We start from the raw sequence: 20,635 nt of genomic DNA on the forward strand, positions 1-20,635 counted from the left end.
GAGTGGGGGCTGTGTTTTAGGAGTGGGGGTGTTTAGGAGTGGGCTGTGGAGTGGGGCTGTGTTTAGGAGTGTGGGGCTGTGTGTTTAGGAGTGGGGCTGTGTTTAGGAGTGGGGCTGTGTTTAGGAGTGGGGCTGTGTTTAGGAGTGGGGGCTGTGTTTAGGAGTGGGGGCTGTATTTTGGAGTGGGGGCTGTGATTAGGAGTGGGTCTGTGTTAAGGAGTGTGGGCTGTGTTTAGGAGTGGGGGCTGTGTTTAGGAGTGGGGCTGTGTTTAGGAGTGGGGCTGTCTTTAGGAGTGGGGCTGTGTTTAGGAGTGGGGCTGTGTTTAGGAGTGGGGCTGTGTTTAGGAGTGGGGGCTGTGTTTAGGAGTGGGGCTGTGTTTAGGAGTGGGGGCTGTGTTTAGGAGTGGGGCTGTGTTTAGGAGTGGGGGCTGTGTTTAGGAGTGGGGCTGTGTTTAGGAGTGGGGCTGTGTTTAGGAGTGGGGCTGTGTTTAGGAGTGGGGCTGTGTTTAAGAGTGGGGCTGTGTTTAGGAGTGGGGCTGTGTTTAGGAGTGGGGCTGTGTTTAGGAGTGGGGGCTGTGTTTAGGAGTGGGGGCTGTGTTTAGGAGTGGGGCTGTGTTTAGGAGTGGGGCTGTGTTTAGGAGTGGGGCTGTGTTTAGGAGTGGGGCTGTGTTTAGGAGTGGGGCTGTGTTTAGGAGTGGGGGCTGTGTTTAGGAGTGGGGCTGTGTTTAGGAGTGGGGCTGTGTTTAGGAGTGTGGCTGTGTTTAGGAGTGGGGGCTGTGTTTAGGAGTGGGGCTGTGTTTAGGAGTGGGGCTGTGTTAAGGAGTGGGGCTGTGTTTAGGAGTGGGGCTGTGTTTAGGAGTGGGGCTGTGTTTAGGAGTGGGGCTGTGTTTAGGAGTGGGGCTGTGTTTAGGAGTGGGGCTGTGTTTAGGAGTGGGGCTGTGTTTAGGAGTGGGGGCTGTGTTTAGGAGTGGGGGCTGTGTTTTAGGAGTAGGGGGGCTGTGTTTAGGAGTGGGGCTGTGTTTAGGAGTGGGGCTGTGTTTAGGAGTTGGGGCTGTGTTTAGGAGTGGGGCTGTGTTTAGGAGTGGGGGGCTGTGTTTAGGAGTGGGAGCTGTGTTTAGGTAGGGGCTGGTGTTTAGGAGTGGGGCTGTGTTTAGGAGTGGGGCTGTGTTTAGGAGTGGGGGCTGTGTTTAGGAGTGGGGCTGTGTTTAGGAGTGGGGGCTGTGTTTAGGAGTGGGGCTGTGTTTAGGAGTGTGGGGCTGTGTTTAGGAGTGGGGCTGTGTTTAAGAGTGGGGTGTGTTTAGAGAGTGTGGGGCTGTGTTTAGGAGTGGGGGCTGTGTTTAGGAGTGGGGGCTGTGTTTAGGAGTGGGGCTGTGTTTAGGAGTGGGGGCTGTGTTTAGGGTGGGGCTGGGGCTGTGTTTAGGAGTGGGGCTGTGTTTAGGAGTGGGGGCTGTGTTTAGGAGAGTGGGGCTGTGTTTAGGAGTGGGGCTGTGTTTAAGAGTGGGGGCTGTTTAGGAATGGGGGCTGTGTTTAGGAATGGACTGGGGGGCTGTGTTTAGGAGTGGGGCTGTGTTTAGGAGTGGCGGGCTGTGTTTTAGGAAATGGGGGCTGTGTTTTTGGAGTGGGCGGCTGTGTTTAGGAGTGGGGGAGCTGTGTTTAGGAGTGGGGGCTGTGTATTTAGGAGTGGTGGGGGGTGGGCTGTGTTTAGGAGGGGCTGTGTTTAGGAGTGTGGGCTGTGTTTAGGAGTGGGGTGTGTTTAGGGTGTGGGGCTGTGTTTAAGGAGTGTGGGGCTGTGTTTTAGGAGTGGGGGCATGTGTTTAGGAGTGGGGCTGTGTTTAGGAGTGGGGCTGTGTTTAGGAGTGGGGCTGTGTTTAGGAGTGGGGGCTGTGTTTAGGAGTGGGGCTGTGTTTAGGAGTTGGGGCTGTGTTTAGGAGTGGGGCTGTGTGTTTAGGAGTGGGGCTGTGTTTAGGAGTGGGGGCTGTGTTTAGGAGTGGGGGCTGTGTTTAGGAGTGGGGCTGTGTTTAGGAGTGGGGCTGTGTTTAGGAGTGGGGCTGTGTTTAGGAGTGAGGGCTGTGTTTAGGAGTGGGGCTGTGTTTAGGAGTGGGGCTGTGTTTAGGAGTGGGGCTGTGTTTAGGAGTGGGGGCTGTGTTTAGGAGTGGGGCTGTGTTTAGGAGTGGGGCTGTGTTTAGGAGTGGGGGCTGTGTTTGGAAGTGGGTGGGGGCTGTGTTTAGGAGTGGGGCTGTGTTTAGGAGTGAGGGGCTGTGTTTAGGAGTGGGGCTGTGTTTAGGAGTGGGGGCTGTGTTTAGGAGTGGGGCTGTGTTTAGGAGTGGGGCTGTGTTTAGGAGTGGGGCTGTGTTTAGGAGTGGGGGCTGTGTTTAGGAGTGGGGCTGTGTTTAGGAGTGGGGGCTGTGTTTAGGAGTGGGGGCTGTGTTTAAGGAGTGGGGTCTGTGTTTAGGAGTGGGGGCTGTGTTTTAGGAGTGGGGCTGTGTTTAGGAGTGGGGCTGTGTTTTAGGAGTGTTTAGGGCTGTGTTTTAGGAGTGGGGGCTGTGTTTAGGAGTGGAGGCTGTGTCTAGGAGTGGGGCTGTGTTAATGACTGGGCTGTGTTTAGGAGTGGGGGCTGTGTTTAGGAGTGGGCTGTGTTTAGGAGTGGGGGCTGTGTTTAGGAGTGGGGGCTGTGTTTAGGAGTGGGGGCTGTGTTTAGGAGTGGGGCTGTGTTTAGGAGTGGGGCTGTGTTTAGGAGTGAGGCTGTGTTTAGGAGTGGGGCTGTGTTTAAGAGTGGGGCTGTGTTTAGGAGTGGGGCTGTGTTTAGGAGTGGGGGCTGTGTTTAGGAGTGGGGCTGTGTTTAGGAGTGGGGCTGTGTTTAGGAGTGGGGCTGTGTTTAGGAGTGGGGGCTGTGTTTAGGAGTGGGGGCTGTGTTTTAGGAGTGGGGGCTGTGTTTAGGAGTGGGGCTGTGTTTAGGAGTGGGGGCTGTGTTTAGGAGTGGGGGCTGTGTTTAGGAGTGGGGGCTGTGTTTAGGAGTGGCGGCTGTGTTTTAAGGAAATGGGCTGTGTTTTGGAGTGGCGGCTGTGTTTAGGAGTGGGGGCTGTGTTTAGGAGTGGGGGCTGTATTTTGGAGTGGGGGCTGTGATTAGGAGTGGGGCTGTGTTTAGGAGTGGGGGCTGTGTTTAAGGAGTGGGGCTGTGTTTAGGAGTGGGGCTGTGTTTAAGGAGCTGTGTTTAGGAGTGGGGCTGTGTTTAGGAGTGGGGCTGTGTTTAAGGAGTGGGGGCTGTGTTTAGGAGTGGGGGCTGTGTTTAGGAGTGGGGCTGTGTGTTTAGGAGTGGGGCTGTGTTTAGGAGTGAGTGGGGCTGTGTTTAAGGAGTGGGGCTGTGTTTAGGAGTGGGGCTGTGTTTAGGAGTGGGGCTGTGTTTAGGAGTGTGAGAGGGCTGTGTTTAGGAGTGGGGGCTGTGTTTAGGAGTGGGGCTGTGTTTAGGAGTGGGGCTGTGTTTAGGAGTGGGGGCTGTGTTTAGGAGTGGGGGCTGTGTTTAGGAGTGGGGCTGTGTTTAGGAGTGGGGCTGTGTTTAGGAGTGGGGGCTGTGTTTAGGAGTGGGGCTGTGTTTAGGAGTGGGGCTGTGTTTAGGAGTGGGGCTGTGTTTAGGAGGGGGGGCTGTGTTTAGGAGTGGGGCTGTGTTTAGGAGTGGGGCTGTGTTTAGGAGTGGGGGCTGTGTTTAGGAGTGGGGCTGTGTTTAGGAGTGGTGGGGCTGTGTTTAGGAGTGGGGGCTGTGTTTAGGAGTGGGGGCTGTGTTTAGGAGTGGGGGCTGTGTTTAGGAGTGGGGGCTGTGTTTAGGAGTGGGGGCTGTGTTTAGGAGTGGGGCTGTGTTTAGGAGTGGGGCTGTGTTTAAGGAGTGGGGGCTGTGTTTAGGAGTTGGGGCTGTGTTTAGGAGTGGGGGCTGTGTTTAGGAGTGTGGGGCTGTGTTTAGGAGTGTGGGGCTGTGTTAAGGAGTGGGGCTGTGTGTTTAGGAGTGGGGCTGTGTTTAGGAGTGGGGCTGTGTTTAGGAGTGGGGGGCTGTGTTTAGGAGTGGGGGCTGTGTTTAGGATGGGGCTGTGTTTAGGAGTGGGGGCTGTGTTTAGGAGTGGGGCTGTGTTTAGGAGTGGGGGGCTGTGTTTAGGAGTGGGGGCTGTGTTTTAGGAGTGGGGCTGTGTTTAGGAGTGGGGCTGTGTTTAGGAGTGGGGGCTGTGTTTAGGAGTGGGGCTGTGTTTAGGAGTGGGGGCTGTGTTTAGGAGTGGGGCTGTGTTTAGGAGTGGGGCTGTGTTTAGGAGTGGGGCTGTGTTTAGGAGTGGGGCTGTGTTTAGGAGTGGGGGCTGTGTTTAGGGAGTGGGGCTGTGTTTAGGAGTGGGGCTGTGTTTAGGAGTGGGGCTGTGTTTAGGAGTGGGGCTGTGTTTAGGAGTGGGGCTGTGTTTAGGAGTGGGGCTGTGTTTAGGAGTGGGGGCTTGTGTTTAGGAGTGGGGCTGTGTTTAGGAGTGGGGCTGTGTTTAGGAGTGGGGCTGTGTTTAGGAGTGGGGCTGTGTTTAGGAGTGGGGGCTGTGTTTAGGAGTGGGGCTGTGTTTAGGAGTGGGGCTGTGTTTAGGAGTGGGGGCTGTGTTTAGGAGTGGGGCTGTGTTTAGGAGTGGGGGCTGTGTTTAGGAGTGGGGGCTGTGTTAGGAGTGGGGGCTGGTGTTAGGAGTGGGAGTGGGCTGTGTTTAGGAGTGGGGCTGTGTTTAGGAGTGGGGGCTGTGTTTAGGAGTGGGGCTGTTGTGTTTAGGAGTGGGGCTGTGTTTAGGAGTGGGGCTGTGTTTAGGAGTGGGGGCTGTGTTTAGGAGTGGGCTGTGTTTAGGAGTGGGGGCTGTGTTTAAGGAGTGGGGCTGTGTTTAGGAGTGGGGCTGTGTTTAGGAGTGGGGGGCTGTGTTTAGGAGTGGGGCTGTGTTTAAGTGGGTTGGGCTGTGTTTAGGGAGTGGGGCTGTGTGTTTAGGAGTGGGGCTGTGTTTAGGAGTGGGGGCTGTGTTTAGGAGTGGGGCTGTGTTTAGGAGTGGGGTCTGTGTTTAGGAGTGGGGTCTGTGTTTAGGAGTGGGGCTGTGTTTAGGAGTGGGGCTGTGTTTAGGAGTGGGGCTGTGTTTAGGAGTGGGGGCTGTGTTTAGGAGTAAGGGGCTGTGTTTAGGAGTGGGAACTGTGTTTAGGAGTGGGAACTGTGTTTAGGAGTGGGGGCTGTGTTTAGGAGTGGATCTGTGTTAAGGAGTGGGGGCTGTGTTTAGGAGAGGGGGCTGTGTTTAAGAGTGGGGCTGTTTTAGGAGTGGGGCTGTGTTTTAGGAGTGGGGGCTGTGTTTAGGAGTGGGGCTGTGTTTAGGAGTGGGGGCTGTGTTTAGGAGTGGGGCTGTGTTTAGGAGTGGGGGCTGTGTTTAGGAGTGGGGGGCTGTGTTTAGGAGTGGGGCTGTGTTTAGGAGTGGGGGCTGTGTTTAGGAGTGGGGGCTGTGTTTAGGAGTGGGGGCTGTGTTTAGGAGTGGGGCTGTGTTTAGGAGTGGGGCTGTGTTTAGGAGTGAATGGGCTGTGTTTAGGGAGTGGGGGCTGTGTTTAGGAGTGGGGGCTGTGTTTAGGAGTGGGGCTGTGTTTAGGAGTGGGGGCTGTGTTTAGGAGTGGGGCTGTGTTAGGAGAGTGGGGCTGTGTTTAGGAGTGGGGGCTGTGTTTAGGAGTGGGGCTGTGTTTAGGAGTAGGGGCTGTGTTTAGGAGTGGGGCTGTGTTTAGGAGTGGGGCTGTGTTTAGGAGTGGGGGCTGTGTTTAGGAGTGGGGCTGTGTTTAGGAGTGGGGCTGTGTTTAGGAGTGGGGGCTGTGTTTAGGAGTGGGGCTGTGTTTAGGGCTGGGGCTGTGTTTAGGAGTGGGGGCTGTGTTTCGGAGTGGGGACTGTGTTTAAGAGTGGGTCTGTGTTTTGGAGTGGCGGCTGTGTTTAGGAGTGGGGGCTGTGTTTAGGAGTGGGGGCTGTGTTTTAAGGAGTGGGGGCTGTGTTTAGGAGTGGGGGCTGTGTTTAGGAGTGGGGGCTGTGTTTAGGAGTGGGGACTGTGTTTAGGAGTGGGGCTGTGTTTAGGAGTGGGGCTGTGTTAAGGAGTTGGGGCTGTGTTTAGGAGTGGGGGCTGTGTTTAGGAGTGGGCTGTTGTGTTAGGAGTGGGGCTGTGTTTCTGAGTTTAGGAGTGGGGGCTTGTGTTTAGCGAGTGGGGGGGCTGTGTTTAGGAGTGGGGCTGTGTTTAGGAGTGGGGCTGTGTTTAGGAGTGGGGGCTGTGTTTAGGAGTGGGGCTGTGTTTAGGGAGTGGGGGCTGTGTTTAGAGGTGTGTCTTAGGACAGGGCTGTGTTTAGGAGTGGGGGCTGTGTTTAGGAGTGGGGGCTGTGTTTAGGAGTGGGGCTGTGTTTAGGAGTGGGGGCTGTGTTTAGGAGTGGGGCTGTGTTTAGGAGTGGGGGCTGTGTTTAGGAGTGGGGCTGTGTTTAGGAGTGGGGCTGTGTTTAAGAGTGGGGCTGTGTTTAGGAGTGGGGCTGGTGTTTAAGGAAGTGGGGGCTCTGTGTTTAGGAGTGGGGCTGTGTTTAGAGAGTGGGGGCTGTGTTTTAGGAAGTGGGGCTGTGTTTATGGAGTGGGCGACTGTGTTTAGGAGTGGGGCTGTGTTTAGGAGTGAGGGGCTGTGTTTAGGAGTGGGGCTGTGTTTAGGAGTGGGGGCTGTGTTAAGGAGTGGGGGCTGTGTTAAGGAGTGGGGGCTAGTGTTTAGGAGTGGGGCTGTGTCTAGGAGTGGGGGGGCTGTGTTAAGGAGTGGGGCTGTGTTTAGGAGTGGGGGCTGTGTTTAGGAGTGGGGGGCTGTGTTTAGGAGTGTTGGGGTGCTGTGTTTAGGAGTGGGGGCTGTGTTAAGGAGTGGGGGCTGTGTTTAGGAGTGTGGGGACTGGCGTTTGGAAAGAGTTGGGGCTGTGTTTAGGAGTGGGGGCTGTGTTTAGGAGTCTGGGGCTGTGTTTAGGAGTTGGGGCTGTGTTTAGGAGTGGGGGGCTGTGTTTAGGAGTGAGGGGCTGTGTTTAGGAGTGGTGGGGCTGTGTTTAGGAGTGGGGGGCTGTGTTTAGGAGTGAGGGCTGTGTTTAGGAGTGGGGGCTGTGTTTAGGAGTGGGGGCTTTGTTTAGGAGTGGGGACTGTGTTTAGGAGTGGGGTGGCTGTGTTTAGGAGTGGGGACTGTGTTTAGGAGTGGGGGCTGTGTTTAGGAGTGGGGCTGTGTTTAGGAGTGGGGACTGTGTTTAGGAGTGGGGCTGTGTTTAGGATGGGGCTGTGTTTAGGAGTGGGGGCTGTGTTTAGGAGTGGGGGCTGTGTTTAGGAGTGGGGGCTGTGTTTAGGAGTGGGGCTGTGTTTAGGAGTGGGGCTGTGTTTAGGAAGGAGTGGGGCTGTGTTTAGGAGTGGGGGCTGTGTTTAGGAGTGGGGCTGTGTTTAGGAGTGGGGCTGGGGCTGTGTTTAGGAGTGGGGGCTTTGTGTTTAGGAGTGGGGGCTGTGTTTAGGAGTGGGGGCTGTGTTTAGGAGTGGGGCTGTGTTTAGGAGTGGGGGGCTGTGTTTAGGAGTGGGGCTGTGTTTTAGGAGTAAGGGGCTGTGTTTAGGAGTGGGAACTGTGCTTTAGGAGTGGGGGCTGTGTTTAGTAAAGTGGGGGGGCTGTGTTTAGGAGTGGGGCTGTGTTTAGGAGTGAGGGGCTGTGTTAAGGAGTGCGGGGCTGTGTTTAGGAGTGGGGACTGTGTTTAGGAGTGGGGACTGTGTTTAGGGAGTGGGGGCTGTGTTTAGGAGTGGGGGGCTGTGTTTAGGAGTGGGGGCTGTGTTATAAGGAGTGGGGGATGTGTTTTAGAGTTGGGCTGTGTTTAGGGGAGTGGGGCTGTGTTTAGGAGTGGGGCGAGTGTTTAGGAGTGGGGCTGTGTTTAGGAGTGGGGCTGTGTTTAGGAGTGGGGCTGTGTTTAGGAGTGGGGCTGTGTTTAGGAGTGGGGCTGTGTTTAGGAGTTGGGGCTGTGTTTAGGAGTGGGGGCTGTGTTTAGGAGTGGGGCTGTGTTAAGGAGTGGGGGCTGTGTTTAGGAGTGGGGGCTGTGTTTAGGAGTGGGGCTGTGTTTAGGAGTGGGGGCTGTGTTTAGGAGTGGGGCTGTGTTTAGGAGTGGGGCTGTGTTAAGGAGTTGGGGCTGTGTTTAGGAATGGGGGCTGTGTTTAGGAGTGGGACAGTGTTTAGGAGCGAGGCTGTGTCTAGGAGTGGGGCTGTGTTAATGACTGGGCTGTGTTTAGGAGTGGGGGCTGTGTTTAGGAGTGGGGGCTGTGTTTAGGAGTGGGGGCTGTGTTTAGGAGTGGGGGCTGTGTTTAGGGAGTGGGGCTGTGTTTAAGGAGTGGGGGCTGTGTTTAGGAGTGGGGCTGTGTTTAGGAGTGGGGCTGCTGTGTTTAGGAGTGGGGGCTGTGTTTAGGAGTGGGGCTGTGTTTAGGAGTGGGGCTGTGTTTTAGGAGTGGGGCTGTGTTTAGGAGTGGGGCTGTGTTTAGGAGTGGGGGCTGTGTGTTTATGGAGAGTGGGGCTGTGTTTAGGAGTGGGGGCTGTGTTTAGGAGTGGGCTGTGTTTAGGAAGTGGGGCTGTGTTTAGGAGTGGGGGCTGTGTTTAGGAGTGGGGCTGTGTTTAGGAGTGGGGGCTGTGTTTAGGAGTGGGGCTGTGTTTAGGAGTGGGGGCTGTGTTTATAGAGTGGGGGCTGTGTTTAGGAGTGGGGCTGTGTTTAGGAGTGGGGGCTGTGTTTTGGAGTGGGGAGTGTTTAGGATGCGGAAGGCTGTGTTTAGGGAGTGGGGCTGTGTTTATGAGTGGGGCTCTGTGTTTAGGAGTGGGGGCTGTGTTTTAGGAGTGGGGGCTGTGTTTAGGAGGGTGGGGCTGTGTTTAGGAGTGGGGGCTGTGTTTAGGAGTGGGGGCTGTGTTTAGAGTAGGGGGCTGTGTTTAGGAGTGGGGGCTGTGTTTAGGAGTGGGGGCTGTGTTTAGGAGTGGGGGCTGTGTTTAGGAGTGGGGCTGTGTTTAGGAGTGGGGGGCTGTGTTTAGGAGTGGGGCTGTGTTTAGGAGTGGGGGGCTGTGTTTAGGAGTGGGGGCTGTGTTTTAGGAGTGGGCTGTGTTTAGGAGTGGGAGTGTGTTTAGGAGTGGGGGCTATGTTTAGGAGTGGGGCTGTGTTAAGGAGTGGGGGCTGTGTTTAGGAGTGGGGCTGTGTTTAGGAGTGGGGCTGTGTTTAGGAGTGGGGCTGTGTTTAGGAGTGGGGCTGTGTTAAGGAGTGAGGCTGTGTTTAGGAGTGGGGGCTGTGTTAAGAGAGTGGGGCTGTGTTTTTGACTGGGGCTGCTGTGTTTAGGAGTGGGGGCTGTGTTTAGGAGTGGGAGCTGTGTTTAAGGAGTGGGCTGTGTTAGGAGTGGGGCTGTGTTTAGGAGTGGGGCTGTGTTTAGGAGTGGGGCTGTGTTGAAGGAGGGGGGCTGTGTTTAGGAGTGGGGGCTGTGTTTAGGAGTGGGGCTGTGTTTGAGGAGTGGGGGCTGTGTTTAGGAGTGGGGCTGTGTTTAGGAGTGGGGCTGTGTTTAGGAGTGGGGCTGTGTTTAGGAGTGGGGGCTGTGTTTAGGAGTGGGGCTGTGTTTAAGGAGTGGGGCTGTGTTTTAGAGTGGGGCTGTGTTTAGGAGTGGGGCTGTGTTTAGGAGTGGGGCTGTGTTTAGGAGTGGGGCTGTGTTTAGGAGTGGGGCTGTGTTTAGGAGTGGGGGGCTGTGTTTAGGAGTTGGGGGCTGTGTTTAGGAGTGGGGGCTGTGTTTAGGAGTGGGGGCTGATGTTTAGGAGTGGGGCTGTGTTTTAGGAGTGGGGGGCTGTGTTTAGGAGTGGGGCTGTGTTTAGGAGTGGGGCTGTGTTTAGGAGTGGGGGCTGTGTTTAGGAGTGGGGGCTGTGTTTAGGAGTGGGGCTGTGTTAAGGAGTGGGGGCTGTGTTTAGGAGTGGGGCTGTGTGTTTAGGAGTGGGGCTGTGTTTAGGAGTGGGGGCTGTGTTTAGGAGTGGGGCTGTGTTTAGGAGTGGGGCTGTGTTTAAGGGTGGGGGCTGTGTTTAGGAGTGGGGGCTGTGTTTAGGAGTGGGGCTGTGTTAGGAGTGGGGCTGTGTTTAGGAGTAGAGGGGCTGTGTTAAGGAGTGGGGGCTGTGTTTAGGAGTGGGGACTGTGTTTAGGAGTGGGGCTGTGTTAAGGAGTGGGGCTGTGTTTAGGAGTGGGGGCTGTGTTTAGGAGTGGGGCTGTGTGTTTAAGGAGTGGGGGCTGTGTTTAGGAGTGGGGGCTGTGTTTAGGAGTGGGGGCTGTGTTTTAGGAGTGGGGCTGTGTTTAGGAGTGGGGGCTGTGTTTAGGAGTGGGGGCTGTGTTTAGGAGTGTGGGCTGTGTTTAGGAGTGGGGCTGTGTTTAGGAGTGGGGCTGTGTTTAGGAGTGGGGGCTGTGTTTAGGAGTGGGGACTGTGTTTAGGAGTGGGGGGCTGTGTTTAGGAGTGGGGGCTGTGTTTAGGAGTGGGGCTGTGTTTAGGAGTGGGGCTGTGTTAAGGAGTGGGGGCTGTGTTTAGGAGTGGGGCTGTGTTTAGGAGTGGGGCTGTGTTAAGGAGTTGGGGCTGTGTTTAGGAGTGGGGGGCTGTGTTTAGGAGTGGGGGCTGTGTTTAGGAGTGGGGGCTGTGTTTAGGAGTGGGGCTGTGTTTAGGAGTGGGGGCTGTGTTAAGGAGTGGGGGCTGTGTTTAGGAGAGGGGGCTGTGTTTAGGAGTGGGGCTGTGTTTAGGAGTGGGGCTGTGTTTAGGAGTGGGGCTGTGTTTAGGAGTGGGGGCTGTGTTTAGGAGTGGGGGCTGTGTTTAGGAGTGGGGCTGTGTTTAGGAGTGGGGGCTGTGTTTAGGAGTGGGGCTGTGTTTAGGAGTGGGGCTGTGTTAAGGAGTGGGGGCTGTGTTTAGGAATGGGGGCTGTGTTTAGGAGTGGGGCTGTGTTTAGGAGTGGGGCTGTGTTTAGGAGTGGGGCTGTGTTTAGGAGTGGGGCTGTGTTTAGGAGTGGGGGCTGTGTTTAGGAGTGGCGGCTGTGTTTAGGAGTTGGGGCTGTGTTTTGGAGTGGAGGCTGTGTTTAGGAGTGGGGGCTGTGTTTAGGAGTGGGGGCTGTGTTTAGGAGTGGGGCTGTGTTTAGGAGTGGGGCTGTGTTTAGGAGTGGGGCTGTGTTTAGGAGTGGGGCTGTGTTTAGGAGTGGGGGCTGTGTTTAGGAGTGGGGGCTGTGTTTAGGAGTGGGGCTGTGTTTAGGAGTGGGGGCTGTGTTTAGGAGTGGGGCTGTGTTTAGGAGTGGGGCTGTGTTTAGGAGTGGGGCTGTGTGTTTAGGAGTGGGGGCTGTGTTTAGGAGTGTGGGGCTGTGTTTAGGAGTGGGGCTGTGTTTAGGAGTGGGGGCTGTGTTTAGGAGTGGGGCTGTGTTTAGGAGTGGGGGCTGTGTTTAAGAGTGGGGCTGTGTTTAGGAGTGGGGGCTGTGTTTAGGAGTGGGGCTGTGTTTAGGAGTGGGGCTGTGTTTAGGAGTGGGGCTGTGTTTAGGAGTGGGGGCTGTGTTTAGGAGTGGGGCTGTGTTTAGGAGTGGGGGCTGTGTTTAGGAGTGGGGGCTGTGTTTAGGAGTGGGGGCTGTGTTTAGGAGTGGGGCTGTGTTTAGGAGTGGGGCTGTGTTTAGGAGTGGGGCTGTGTTTAGGAGTGGGGCTGTGTTTAGGAGTGGGGGCTGTGTTTAGGAGTGGGGCTGTGTTTAGGAGTGGGGGCTGTGTTTAGGAGTGGGGGCTGTGTTTAGGAGTGGGGCTGTGTTTAGGAGTGGGGCTGTGTTTAGGAGTGGGGAGTGGGGCTGTGTTTAGGAGTGGGGCTGTGTTTAGGAGTGGGGGCTGTGTTTAGGAGTGGGGCTGTGTTTAGGAGTGGGGGCTGTGTTTAGGAGAGTGGGCTGTGTTTAGGAGTGGGGCTGTGTTTAGGAGTGGGGCTGTGTGTTTAGGAGTGGGGCTGTGTTTAGGAGTGGGGGCTGTGTTTAGGAGTGGGGGCTGTGTTTAGGAGGTGGGAACTGTGTTTAGGAGTGGGAACTGTGTTTAGGAGTGGGGGCTGTGTTTAGGAGTGGGGCTGTGTTAAGGAGTGGGGGCTGTGTTTAGGAGTGGGGGCTGTGTTTAGGAGTGGGGCTGTGTTTAGGAGTGGGGCTGTGTTTAGGAGTGGGGCTGTGTTTAGGAGTGGGGCTGTGTTTAGGAGTGGGGCTGTTTAGGAGTGGGGGCTGTGTTTAGGAGTGGGGCTGTGTTTAGGAGTGGGGCTGTGTTAAGGAGTGGGGGCTGTGTTTAGGGAGTGGGGGCTGTGTTTAGGAGTGGTGGCTGTGTTTAGGAGTGGGGCTGTGTTTAGGAGTGGGGCTGTGTTAGGAGTGGGGCTGTGTTTAGGAGTGGGGGCTGTGTTTAGGAGTGGGGGCTGTGTTTAGGAGTGGGGGCTGTGTTTAGGAGTGGGGCTGTGTTAAGGAGTGGGGGCTGTGTTTAGGAGTGGGGCTGTGTTTAGGAGTGGGGCTGTGTTTAGGAGTGGGGCTGTGTTTAAGAGTGGGGCTGTGTTTAGGAGTGGGGGCTGTGTTTAGGAGTGGGGCTGTGTTTAGGAGTGGGGGCTGTGTTTAGGAGTGGGGCTGTGTTTAGGAGTTGGGGCTGTGTTTAGGAGTGGGGCTGTGTGTTTAGGAGTGGGGCTGTGTTTAGGAGTGGAGGCTGTGTTTAGGAGTGGGGCTGTGTTTAGGACTGTGGGGCTGTGTTTAGGAGTGGGGGCTGTGTTAGGAGTGGGGCTGTGTTTAGGAGTGGGAACTGTGTTTAGGAGTGGGGCTGTGTTTAGGAGTGGGGGCTGTGTTTAGGAGTGGGGGCTGTGTTTAGGAGTGGGGCTGTGTTTAGGAGTGGGGCTGTGTTTAGGAGTGGGGGCTGTGTTTAGGAGTGGGGCTGTGTTTAGGAGTGGGGGCTGTGTTTAGGAGTGGGGCTGTGTTTAGGAGTGGGGCTGGGTTTAGGAGTGGGGGCTGTGTTTAGGAGTGGGGCTGTGTTTAGGAGTGGGGCTGTGTTTAGGAGTGGGGCTGTGTTTAGGAGTGGGGGCTGTGTTTAGGAGTGGGGCTGTGTTTAGGAGTGGGGGCTGTGTTTAGGAGTGGGGCTGTGTTTAGGAGTGGGGCTGTGTTTAGGAGTGGGGACTGTGTTTAGGAGTGGGGCTGTGTTTAGGAGTGTGGCTGTGTTAAGGAGTTGGGGCTGTGTTTAGGAGTGGGGGCTGTGTTTAGGAGTGGGGCTGTGTTTAGGAGTGGGGCTGTGTTTAGGAGTGGGGGCTGTGTTTAGGAGTGGGGCTGTGTTTAGGAGTGGGGCTGTGTTTAGGAGTGGGGGCTGTGTTTAGGAGTGGGGGCTGTGTTTAGGAGTGGGGCTGTGTTTAGGAGTGGGGGCTGTGTTTAGGAGTGGGGGCTGTGTTTAGGAGTGGGGGCTGTGTTTAGGAGTAGGGGGCTGTGTTTAGGAGTGGGGCTGTGTTTAGGAGTGGGGGCTGTGTTTAGGAGTGGGGCTGTGTTTAGGAGTGGGGCTGTGTTTAGGAGTGGGAACTGTGTTTAGGAGTGCGGGGCTGTGTTTAGGAGTGGGGGCTGTGTTTAGGAGTGGGGCTGTGTTTAGGAGTGGGGGCTGTGTTTAGGAGTGGGCTGTGTGTTTAGGAGTGGGGCTGTGTTTAGGAGTGGGGCTGTGTTTAGGAGTGGGGGCTGTGTTTAGGAGTGGGGCTGTGTTTAGGAGTGGGGCTGTGTTTAGTGGGGTGTGGAGTGGGGCTGTGTTTAGGAGTGAGGGGCTGTGTTTAGGAGTGGGGGCTGTGTTTAGGAGTGGGGGCTGTGTTTAGGAGTGGGGCTGTGTTTAGGAGTTTAGGAGGGGGCTGTGTTTAGGAGTGGGGGCTGTGTTTAGGAGTGAGGGGCTGTGTTTAGGAGTGGGGCTGTGTTTAGGAGTGGGGCTGTGTTAAGGAGTTGGGGCTGTGTTTAGGAATGGGGGCTGTGTTTAGGAGTGGGACAGTGTTTAGGAGCGAGGCTGTGTCTAGGAGTGGGGCTGTGTTAATGACTGGGCTGTGTTTAGGAGTGGGGGCTGTGTTTAGGAGTGGGGGCTGTGTTTAGGAGTGGGGCTGTGTTTAGGAGTGGGGGCTGTGTTTAGGAGTGGGGCTGTGTTTAGGAGTGGGGGCTGTGTTTAGGAGTGGGGCTGTGTTTAGGAGTGGGGGCTGTGTTTAGGAGTGGGGCTGTGTTTAGGAGTGGGGGCTGTGTTTAGGAGTGGGGCTGTGTTTAGGAGTGGGGCTGTGTTTAGGAGTGGGGCTGTGTTTAGGAGTGGGGCTGTGTTTAAGAGTGGGGCTGTGTTTAGGAGTGGGGGCTGTGTTTAGGAGTGGGGGCTGTGTTTAGGAGTGGGGGGCTGTGTTTAGGAGTGGGGGCTGTGTTTAGGAGTGGGGGCTGTGTTTAGGAGTGCGGGGCTGTGTTTAGGGAGTGGGGACTGTGTTTAGGAGTGGGGCTGTGTTTAGGATTGGGGCTGTGTTTAGGAGTGGGGGCTGTGTTTAGGAGTGGGGGCTGTGTTTTAGGAGTGGGGCTGTGTTTAGGAGTGGGGGCTGTGTTTAGGAGTGGGGCTGTGTTTAGGAGTGGGGCTGTGTTTAGGAGTGGGGGCTGTGTTTAGGAGTGGGGCTGTGTTTAGGAGTGGGGGCTGTGTTTAGGAGTGGGGGCTGTGTTTAGGAGTGGGGGCTGTGTTTAGGAGTGGGGGCTGTGTTTAGGAGTGGGGCTGTGTTTAGGAGTGGGGGCTGTGTTTAGGAGTGGGGGCTGTGTTTAGGAGTGGGGGCTGTGTTTAGGAGTGGGGGCTGTGTTTAGGAGTGGGGGCTGTGTTTAGGAGTGGGGCTGTGTTTAGGAGTGGGGCTGTGTTTAGGAGTGAGGGGCTGTGTTAAGGAGTGGGGGCTGTGTTTAGGAGTGGGGGCTGTGTTTAGGAGTGGGGCTGTGTTTAGGAGTGGGGGCTGTGTTTAGGAGTGGGGCTGTGTTAAGGAGTGGGGCTGTGTTTAGGAGTGGGGCTGTGTTTAGGAGTGGGGCTGTGTTAAGGAGTGGGGGCTGTGTTTAGGAGTGGGGCTGTGTTTAGGAGTGGGGCTGTGTTTAGTGTTTAAGAGTGGGGCTGTGTTTAGAGGAGGGGGGCTGTGTTTAGGAGTAGGGTGGGGCTGTGTTTAGGAGTATGGGGCTGTGTTTAAGAGGAGTGGTCGGGGACTGTGTTTAGGAGAGTGGGGGCTGTGTTTAGGAGTGGGGCTGTGTTTAGGAGTGGTGGCTGTGTTAAGGAGAATGGGGCTGTGTTTAGGAGTGGGGGCTGTGTTTTAGGAGTGGGGCAGTGTTTAGGAGTGGGGCTTGTGTTTAGGAGTGGGGCTGTGTTTAGGAGTGGGGGCTGTGTTTAGGAGTGGGGCTGTGTTTAGGAGTGGGGCTGTGTTTAGGAGAGGGGGCTGTGTTTAAGAGTGGGGCTGTGTTTAGGAGTGGGGCTGTGTTCAAGAGTGGGGCTGTGTTTAACAGTGGGAGCTGTGTTTAGGAGTGGGGCTGTGTTTAGGAGTGGGGCTGTGTTTAGGAGTGGGGGCTGTGTTTAGGAGTGGGGCTGTGTTTAGGAGTTGGGGCTGTGTTTAGGAATGGGGGCTGTGTTTAGGAGTGGGACAGTGTTTAGGAGCGAGGCTGTGTCTAGGAGTGGGGCTGTGTTAATGACTGGGCTGTGTTTAGGAGTGGGGGCTGTGTTTAGGAGTGGGAGTGTGTTTAGGAGTGGGGGCTATGTTTAGGAGTGGGGGCTGTGTTTAGGAGTGGGGTGCTGTGTTAAGGAGTGGGGGCTGTGTTTAGGAGTGGGGCTTGTGTTTAGAGGGGGAGTGGGGCTGCTGTGTTTAAGAGTGGGGCTGTGTTTAGGAGTGGGACTGTGGCTTTAGGAGTGGGGGCTGTGTTTAGGAGTGGGGCTGTGTTTAGGAGTGGGGCTGTGTTTAGGAGTGGGGCTGTGTTTAGGAGTGGGGCTGTGTTTAGGAGTGGGGGCTGTGTTTAGGAGTGGGGGGCTGTGTTTAGGAGTGGGGGGCTGTGTTTAGGAGTGGGGGCTGTGTTTAGGAGTGGGGGCTGTGTTTAGGAGTGGGGGCTGTGTTTAGGAGTGGGGGCTGTGATTTAGGAGTGGGGGGGCTGTGTTTAGGAGTGGGGCTGTGTTTAGGAGTGGGGCTGTGTTTAGGAGTGGGGGCTGTGTTTTAGGAGTGGGGCTGTGTTTAGGAGTGGGGGCTGTGTTTTAGGAGTGGGGGCTGTGTTTTAGGAGTGGGGGCTGTGTTTAGGAGTTAGGCTGTGTTTAGGAGTGGGGCTGTGTTTAGGAAGAGTGGGCTGTGTTTAGGAGTGGGGGCTGTGTGTTTAGGAGGAGTGGGGGCTGTGTTTAGGAGTGGGGGCTGTGTTTAGGAGTGGGGCTGTGTTTAGGAGTGGGAGTGGGGCTGTGTTTAGGAGAGGGGGCTGTGTTTAGGAGTGGGGGCTGTGTTTAAGGTGTGGGGGGGCTTGTGTTTAGGAGTGGGGGCTGTGTTTAGGAGTGGGAACTGTGTTTAGGAGTGGGGCTGTGTTTAGGAGTGGGGCTGTGTTTAGGAGTGGGGGCTGTGTTTAGGAGTGGGGCTCTTGTGTTAAGGAGCTTGGGGCTGTGTTTAGGAGTGCGGGGCTGTGTTTAGGAGTGTGGGGCTGTGTTTAGGAGTGGGGCCTGTGTTTAGGAGTGGGGCTGTGTTTAGGAGTGGGGCCTGTGTTTAGGAGTGGGGCTGTGTTTAGGAGTGGGGCTGTGTTTAGGAGTGGGGGCTGTGTTTAGGAGTGGGGCTGTGTTTAGGAGTGGGGGCTGTGTTTAGGAGTGGGGCTGTGTTAAGGAGTGGGGGCTGTGTTTAGGAGTGGGGCTGTGTTTAGGAGTGGGGCTGTGTTTAGGAGTGGGGGCTGTGTTTAGGAGTGGGGCTGTGTTTAGGAGTGGGGCTGTGTTTAGGAGTGGGGGCTGTGTTTAGGAGTGGGCTGTGTTTAGGAGTGGGGCTGTGTTTAGGAGTGGGGGCTGTGTTTAGGAGTGGGGCTGTGTTTAGGAGTGGGGGCTGTGTTTAGGAGTGGGGGCTGTGTTTAGGAGTGGGGCTGTGTTTAGGAGTGGGGCTGTGTTTAGGAGTGGGGGCTGTGTTTAGGAGTGGGGCTGTGTTTAGGAGTGGGGCTGTGTTTAGGAGTGGGGCTGTGTTTAGGAGTGGGGCTGTGTTTAGGAGTGGGGGCTGTGTTTAGGAGTGGGGCTGTGTTTAGGAGTGGGGGCTGTGTTTAGGAGTGGGGCTGTGTTTAGGAGTGGGGGCTGTGTTTAGGAGTGGGGCTGTGTTAAGGAGTGGGGGCTGTGTTTAGGAGTGGGGCTGTGTTTAAGAGTGGGGCTGTGTTCAAGGAGTGGGGGCTGTGTTTAGGAGTGGGGGGCTGTGTTTAGGAGTGGGGCTGTGTTTAGGAGTGGGCTGGGTCTGTGTTTAGGAGTGGGGGCTGTGTTTAGGAGTGGGGCTGTGTTTAGGAGTGGGGCTGTGTTTACGGAGTGTGGGGCTGTGTTTAGGAGTGGGGGCTGTGTTTAGGAGTGGGGCTGTGTTTAGGAGTGGGGCTGTGTTTAGGAGTGGGGCTGTGTTTAGGTGAGGTGGGGCTGTGTTTAGGAGTGAGGGATCTGTGTTAAGGAGTGGGGGCTGTGTTTAAGGAGTGGGGGCTGTGTTTAGGAGATGGGGCTGTGTTTAAGGAGTGGGGGCTGTGTTTAGGAGGAGTGGGGCTGTGTTTAGGAATGGGGGCTGTGTTTAGGAGTCGGGGGCTGTGTTTAAGGAGTGGGGGCTGTGTTTAGGAGTGGGGGCTGTGTTTTAGGAGTTGGGGCTGTGTTTAGGAGTGGGGGACTGTGTTTAGGAGTGGGGCTGTGTTTAGGACAGTGAGGGGGCTGTTTTTAGGAGTGGGGGCTGTGTTTAGGAGTGGGGACTGTGTTTAGGTAGTGGGGCTGTGTTTAGGAGTGGGGGCTGTGTTTAAGGAGTGGGGGCTGTGTGTTTAGGAGTGGGCTGACCCGTGTTTAGGGAGTGGGGCTGTGTTTAGGAGTGGGGCTGTGTTTAGGAGTGGGAACTGATGTTTAGGAGTGGGGGGCTGCTGTTTAGGAGTGGGGCTGTGTTTAGGAGTGGGGGCTGTGTTTAGGAGTGGGGCTGTGTTAAGGAGTGGGGGGCTGTGTTTAGGAGTGGGGCTGTGTTTAAGAGTGGGGCTAGGTGTGTTTTAGTGGCGGCTGAGTTTTTTGTTTGGGGCTGTGTTTAGGAGTGGGAACTGTGTTTAGGAGTGGGAACTGTGTTTAGGAGTGGGGGCTGTGTTTAGGAGTGGGGCTGTGTTTAGGAGTGGGAACTGTGTTTAGGAGTGGGAACTGTGTTTAGGAAAGGGGCTGTGTTTAGGAGTGGGGCTGTGTTTAGGAGTGGGACAGTGTTTAGGAGCGAGGCTGTGTCTAGGAGTGGGGCTGTGTTAATGACTGGGCTGTGTTTAGGAGTGGGGGCTGTGTTTAGGAGTGGGAGTGTGTTTAGGAGTGGGGGCTATGTTTAGGAGTGGGGCTGTGTTAAGGAGTGGGGGCTGTGTTTAGGAGTGGGGCTGTGTTTAGGAGTGGGGGCTGTGTTTAGGAGTGGGGCTGTGTTTAGGAGTGGGGCTGTGTTTAGGAGTGGGGGCTGTGTTTAGGAGTGGGGCTGTGTTTAGGAGTGGGGACTGTGTTTAGGAGTGGGGCTGTGTTTAGGAGTGGGGCTGTGTTTAGGAGTGGGGGCTGTGTTTAGGAGTGGGGGCTGTGTTTAGGAGTGGGGCTGTGTTTAGGAGTGGGGGCTGTGTTTAGGAGTGGGGCTGTGTTAAGGAGTGGGGGCTGTGTTTAGGAGGGGGCTGTGTTTAGGAGGGGCTGTGTTTAGGAGTGGGGCTGTGTTTAGGAGTGGGGGGGCTGTGTTTAGGAGTGGGGCTGTGTTAAGGAGGTGTCTGTGTTATGGTGTGGGGCTGTGTTTAGGAGTGGGGGCTGTGTTTAGGAGTGGGGCTGTGTTTAGGAGTGGGGCTGTGTTTAGGAGTGGGGGCTGTGTTTAGGAGTGGGGGCTGTGTTTAGGAGTGGGGCTGTGTTAAGGAGTGGGGGCTGTGTTTAGGAGTGGGGCTGTGTTAAGGAGTGGCGGCTGTGTTTAGGAATGGGCCTGTGTTTAGGAGTGGGGCTGTTTTTAGGGGTGGGGCTGAGTTTAGGAGTGGGAACTGTGTTTAGGAGTGGGGCTGTGTTTAGGAGTGGGGCTGTGTTTAGGAGTGGGGGCTGTGTTTAGGAGTGGGGTCTGTGTTTAGGAGTGGGGGCTGTGTTTAGGAGTGGGGGCTGTGTTTAGGAGTGGGGCTGTGTTTAGGAGTGGGGGCTGTGTTTAGGAGTGAGGGACTGTGTTTAGGAGTGGGGGCTGTGTTTAGGAGTGGGGGACTGTGTTTAGGAGTGGGGACGGGACTGTGTTTAGGAGTGGGGCTGTGTTTAGGAGTGGGGCTGTGTTAAGGAGTTGGGGCTGTGTTTAGGAGTGGGGGCTGTGTTTAGGAGTGGGGCTGTGTTTAGGAGTGGGGGCTGTGTTTAGGAGTGGGGCTGTGTTTAGGAGTGGGGGCTGTGTTTAGGAGTGGGGCTGTGTTAAGGAGTGGGGGCTGTGTTTAGGAGTGGGGCTGTGTTTAGGAGTGGGGCTGTGTTTAGGAGTGGGGCTGTGTTTAGGAGTGGGGGGGGCTGTGTTTAGGAGTGGGAGGGGCTGTGTTTAGGAGTGGGGGCTGTGTTTAGGAGTGGGATGGGGGCTGTGTTTAGGAGTGGGGGCTGTGTTAAGGAGTGGGGGCTGTGTTTAGGAGTGGGGCTGTGTTTAGGGAGTGCGGGGCTGTGTTTAGGGAGTGGGGCTGTGTTTAGGAGTGGGGGCTGTGTTTAGGAGTGGGGCTGTGTTAAGGAGTGGGGGCTGTGTTTAGGAGTGGGGGCTTGTGTTTAGGAGTGGGGCTGTGTTTTAAGGAAGGTGGGGCTGTGTTTAGGAGTGGGGCTGTGTTTAGGGAGTGGGGGCTGTGTTTAGGAGTGGGGGCTGTGTTTCGGAGTGGGGGCTCTGTGTTTAGGAGTGGGGACTGTGTTTAGGAGTGTGGGCTGTGTTTAGGAGTGGGGCTGTGTTTAGGAGTGGGGCTGTGTTTAGGAGTGGGGGCTGTGTTTAGGAGTAAGGGGCTGTGTTAAGGAGTGGGGCTGTGTTTAGGAGTGGGGGCTGTGTTTAGGAGTGGGGGCTGTGTTTAGGAGTGGGGGCTGTGTTTAGGAGTGGGGGCTGTGTTTAGGAGTGGGGGCTGTGTTTAGGAGTGGGGGCTGTGTTTAGGAGTGGGGGCTGTGTTTAGGAGTGGGGCTGTGTTAAGGAGTGGGGGCTGTGTTTAGGAGTGGGAATGTGTTTAGGAAGGTGGGGCTGTGTTTAGGAGTGAGGGCTGTGTTTAGGAGTGGGGGCTGTGTTTAGGAGAAAGGGGCTGTGTTAAGGAGTGGGAACTGTGCTGTGTGTTTAGGGAGTGGGAAAACTGTGTTTAGGTGTGGGAACTGAGTTTAGGAGTGGGGGCTGTGTTTAGGAGTGGGGCTGTGTTTAGGAGTGGGGCTGTGTTTAGGAGTGGGGCTGTGTTTAGGAGTGGGGCTGTGTTTAGGAGTGGGGCTGTGT

The 20,635-nt window shown here is 55.8% G+C and overlaps 1 protein-coding gene across 1 annotated transcript in view; it reads right to left on the bottom strand.

Annotated features, from left to right (window-relative positions):
- Positions 1–1,337: 1,337 nt before the first annotated feature.
- The window catches only part of LOC138322348 (uncharacterized), a 107,971-nt gene continuing 88,673 nt past the window's right edge, over positions 1,338–20,635 (bottom strand). The window contains exon 5 of the mRNA XM_069266387.1: positions 1,338–1,504. Coding sequence (XP_069122488.1) covers positions 1,338–1,504 — 167 coding nt within the window. The remainder of the gene's footprint in view (positions 1,505–20,635) is intronic.

This window comes from Argopecten irradians, chromosome 4 (assembly GCF_041381155.1).
Source record: "Argopecten irradians isolate NY chromosome 4, Ai_NY, whole genome shotgun sequence".
Classification (NCBI taxonomy): domain Eukaryota; kingdom Metazoa; phylum Mollusca; class Bivalvia; order Pectinida; family Pectinidae; genus Argopecten; species Argopecten irradians.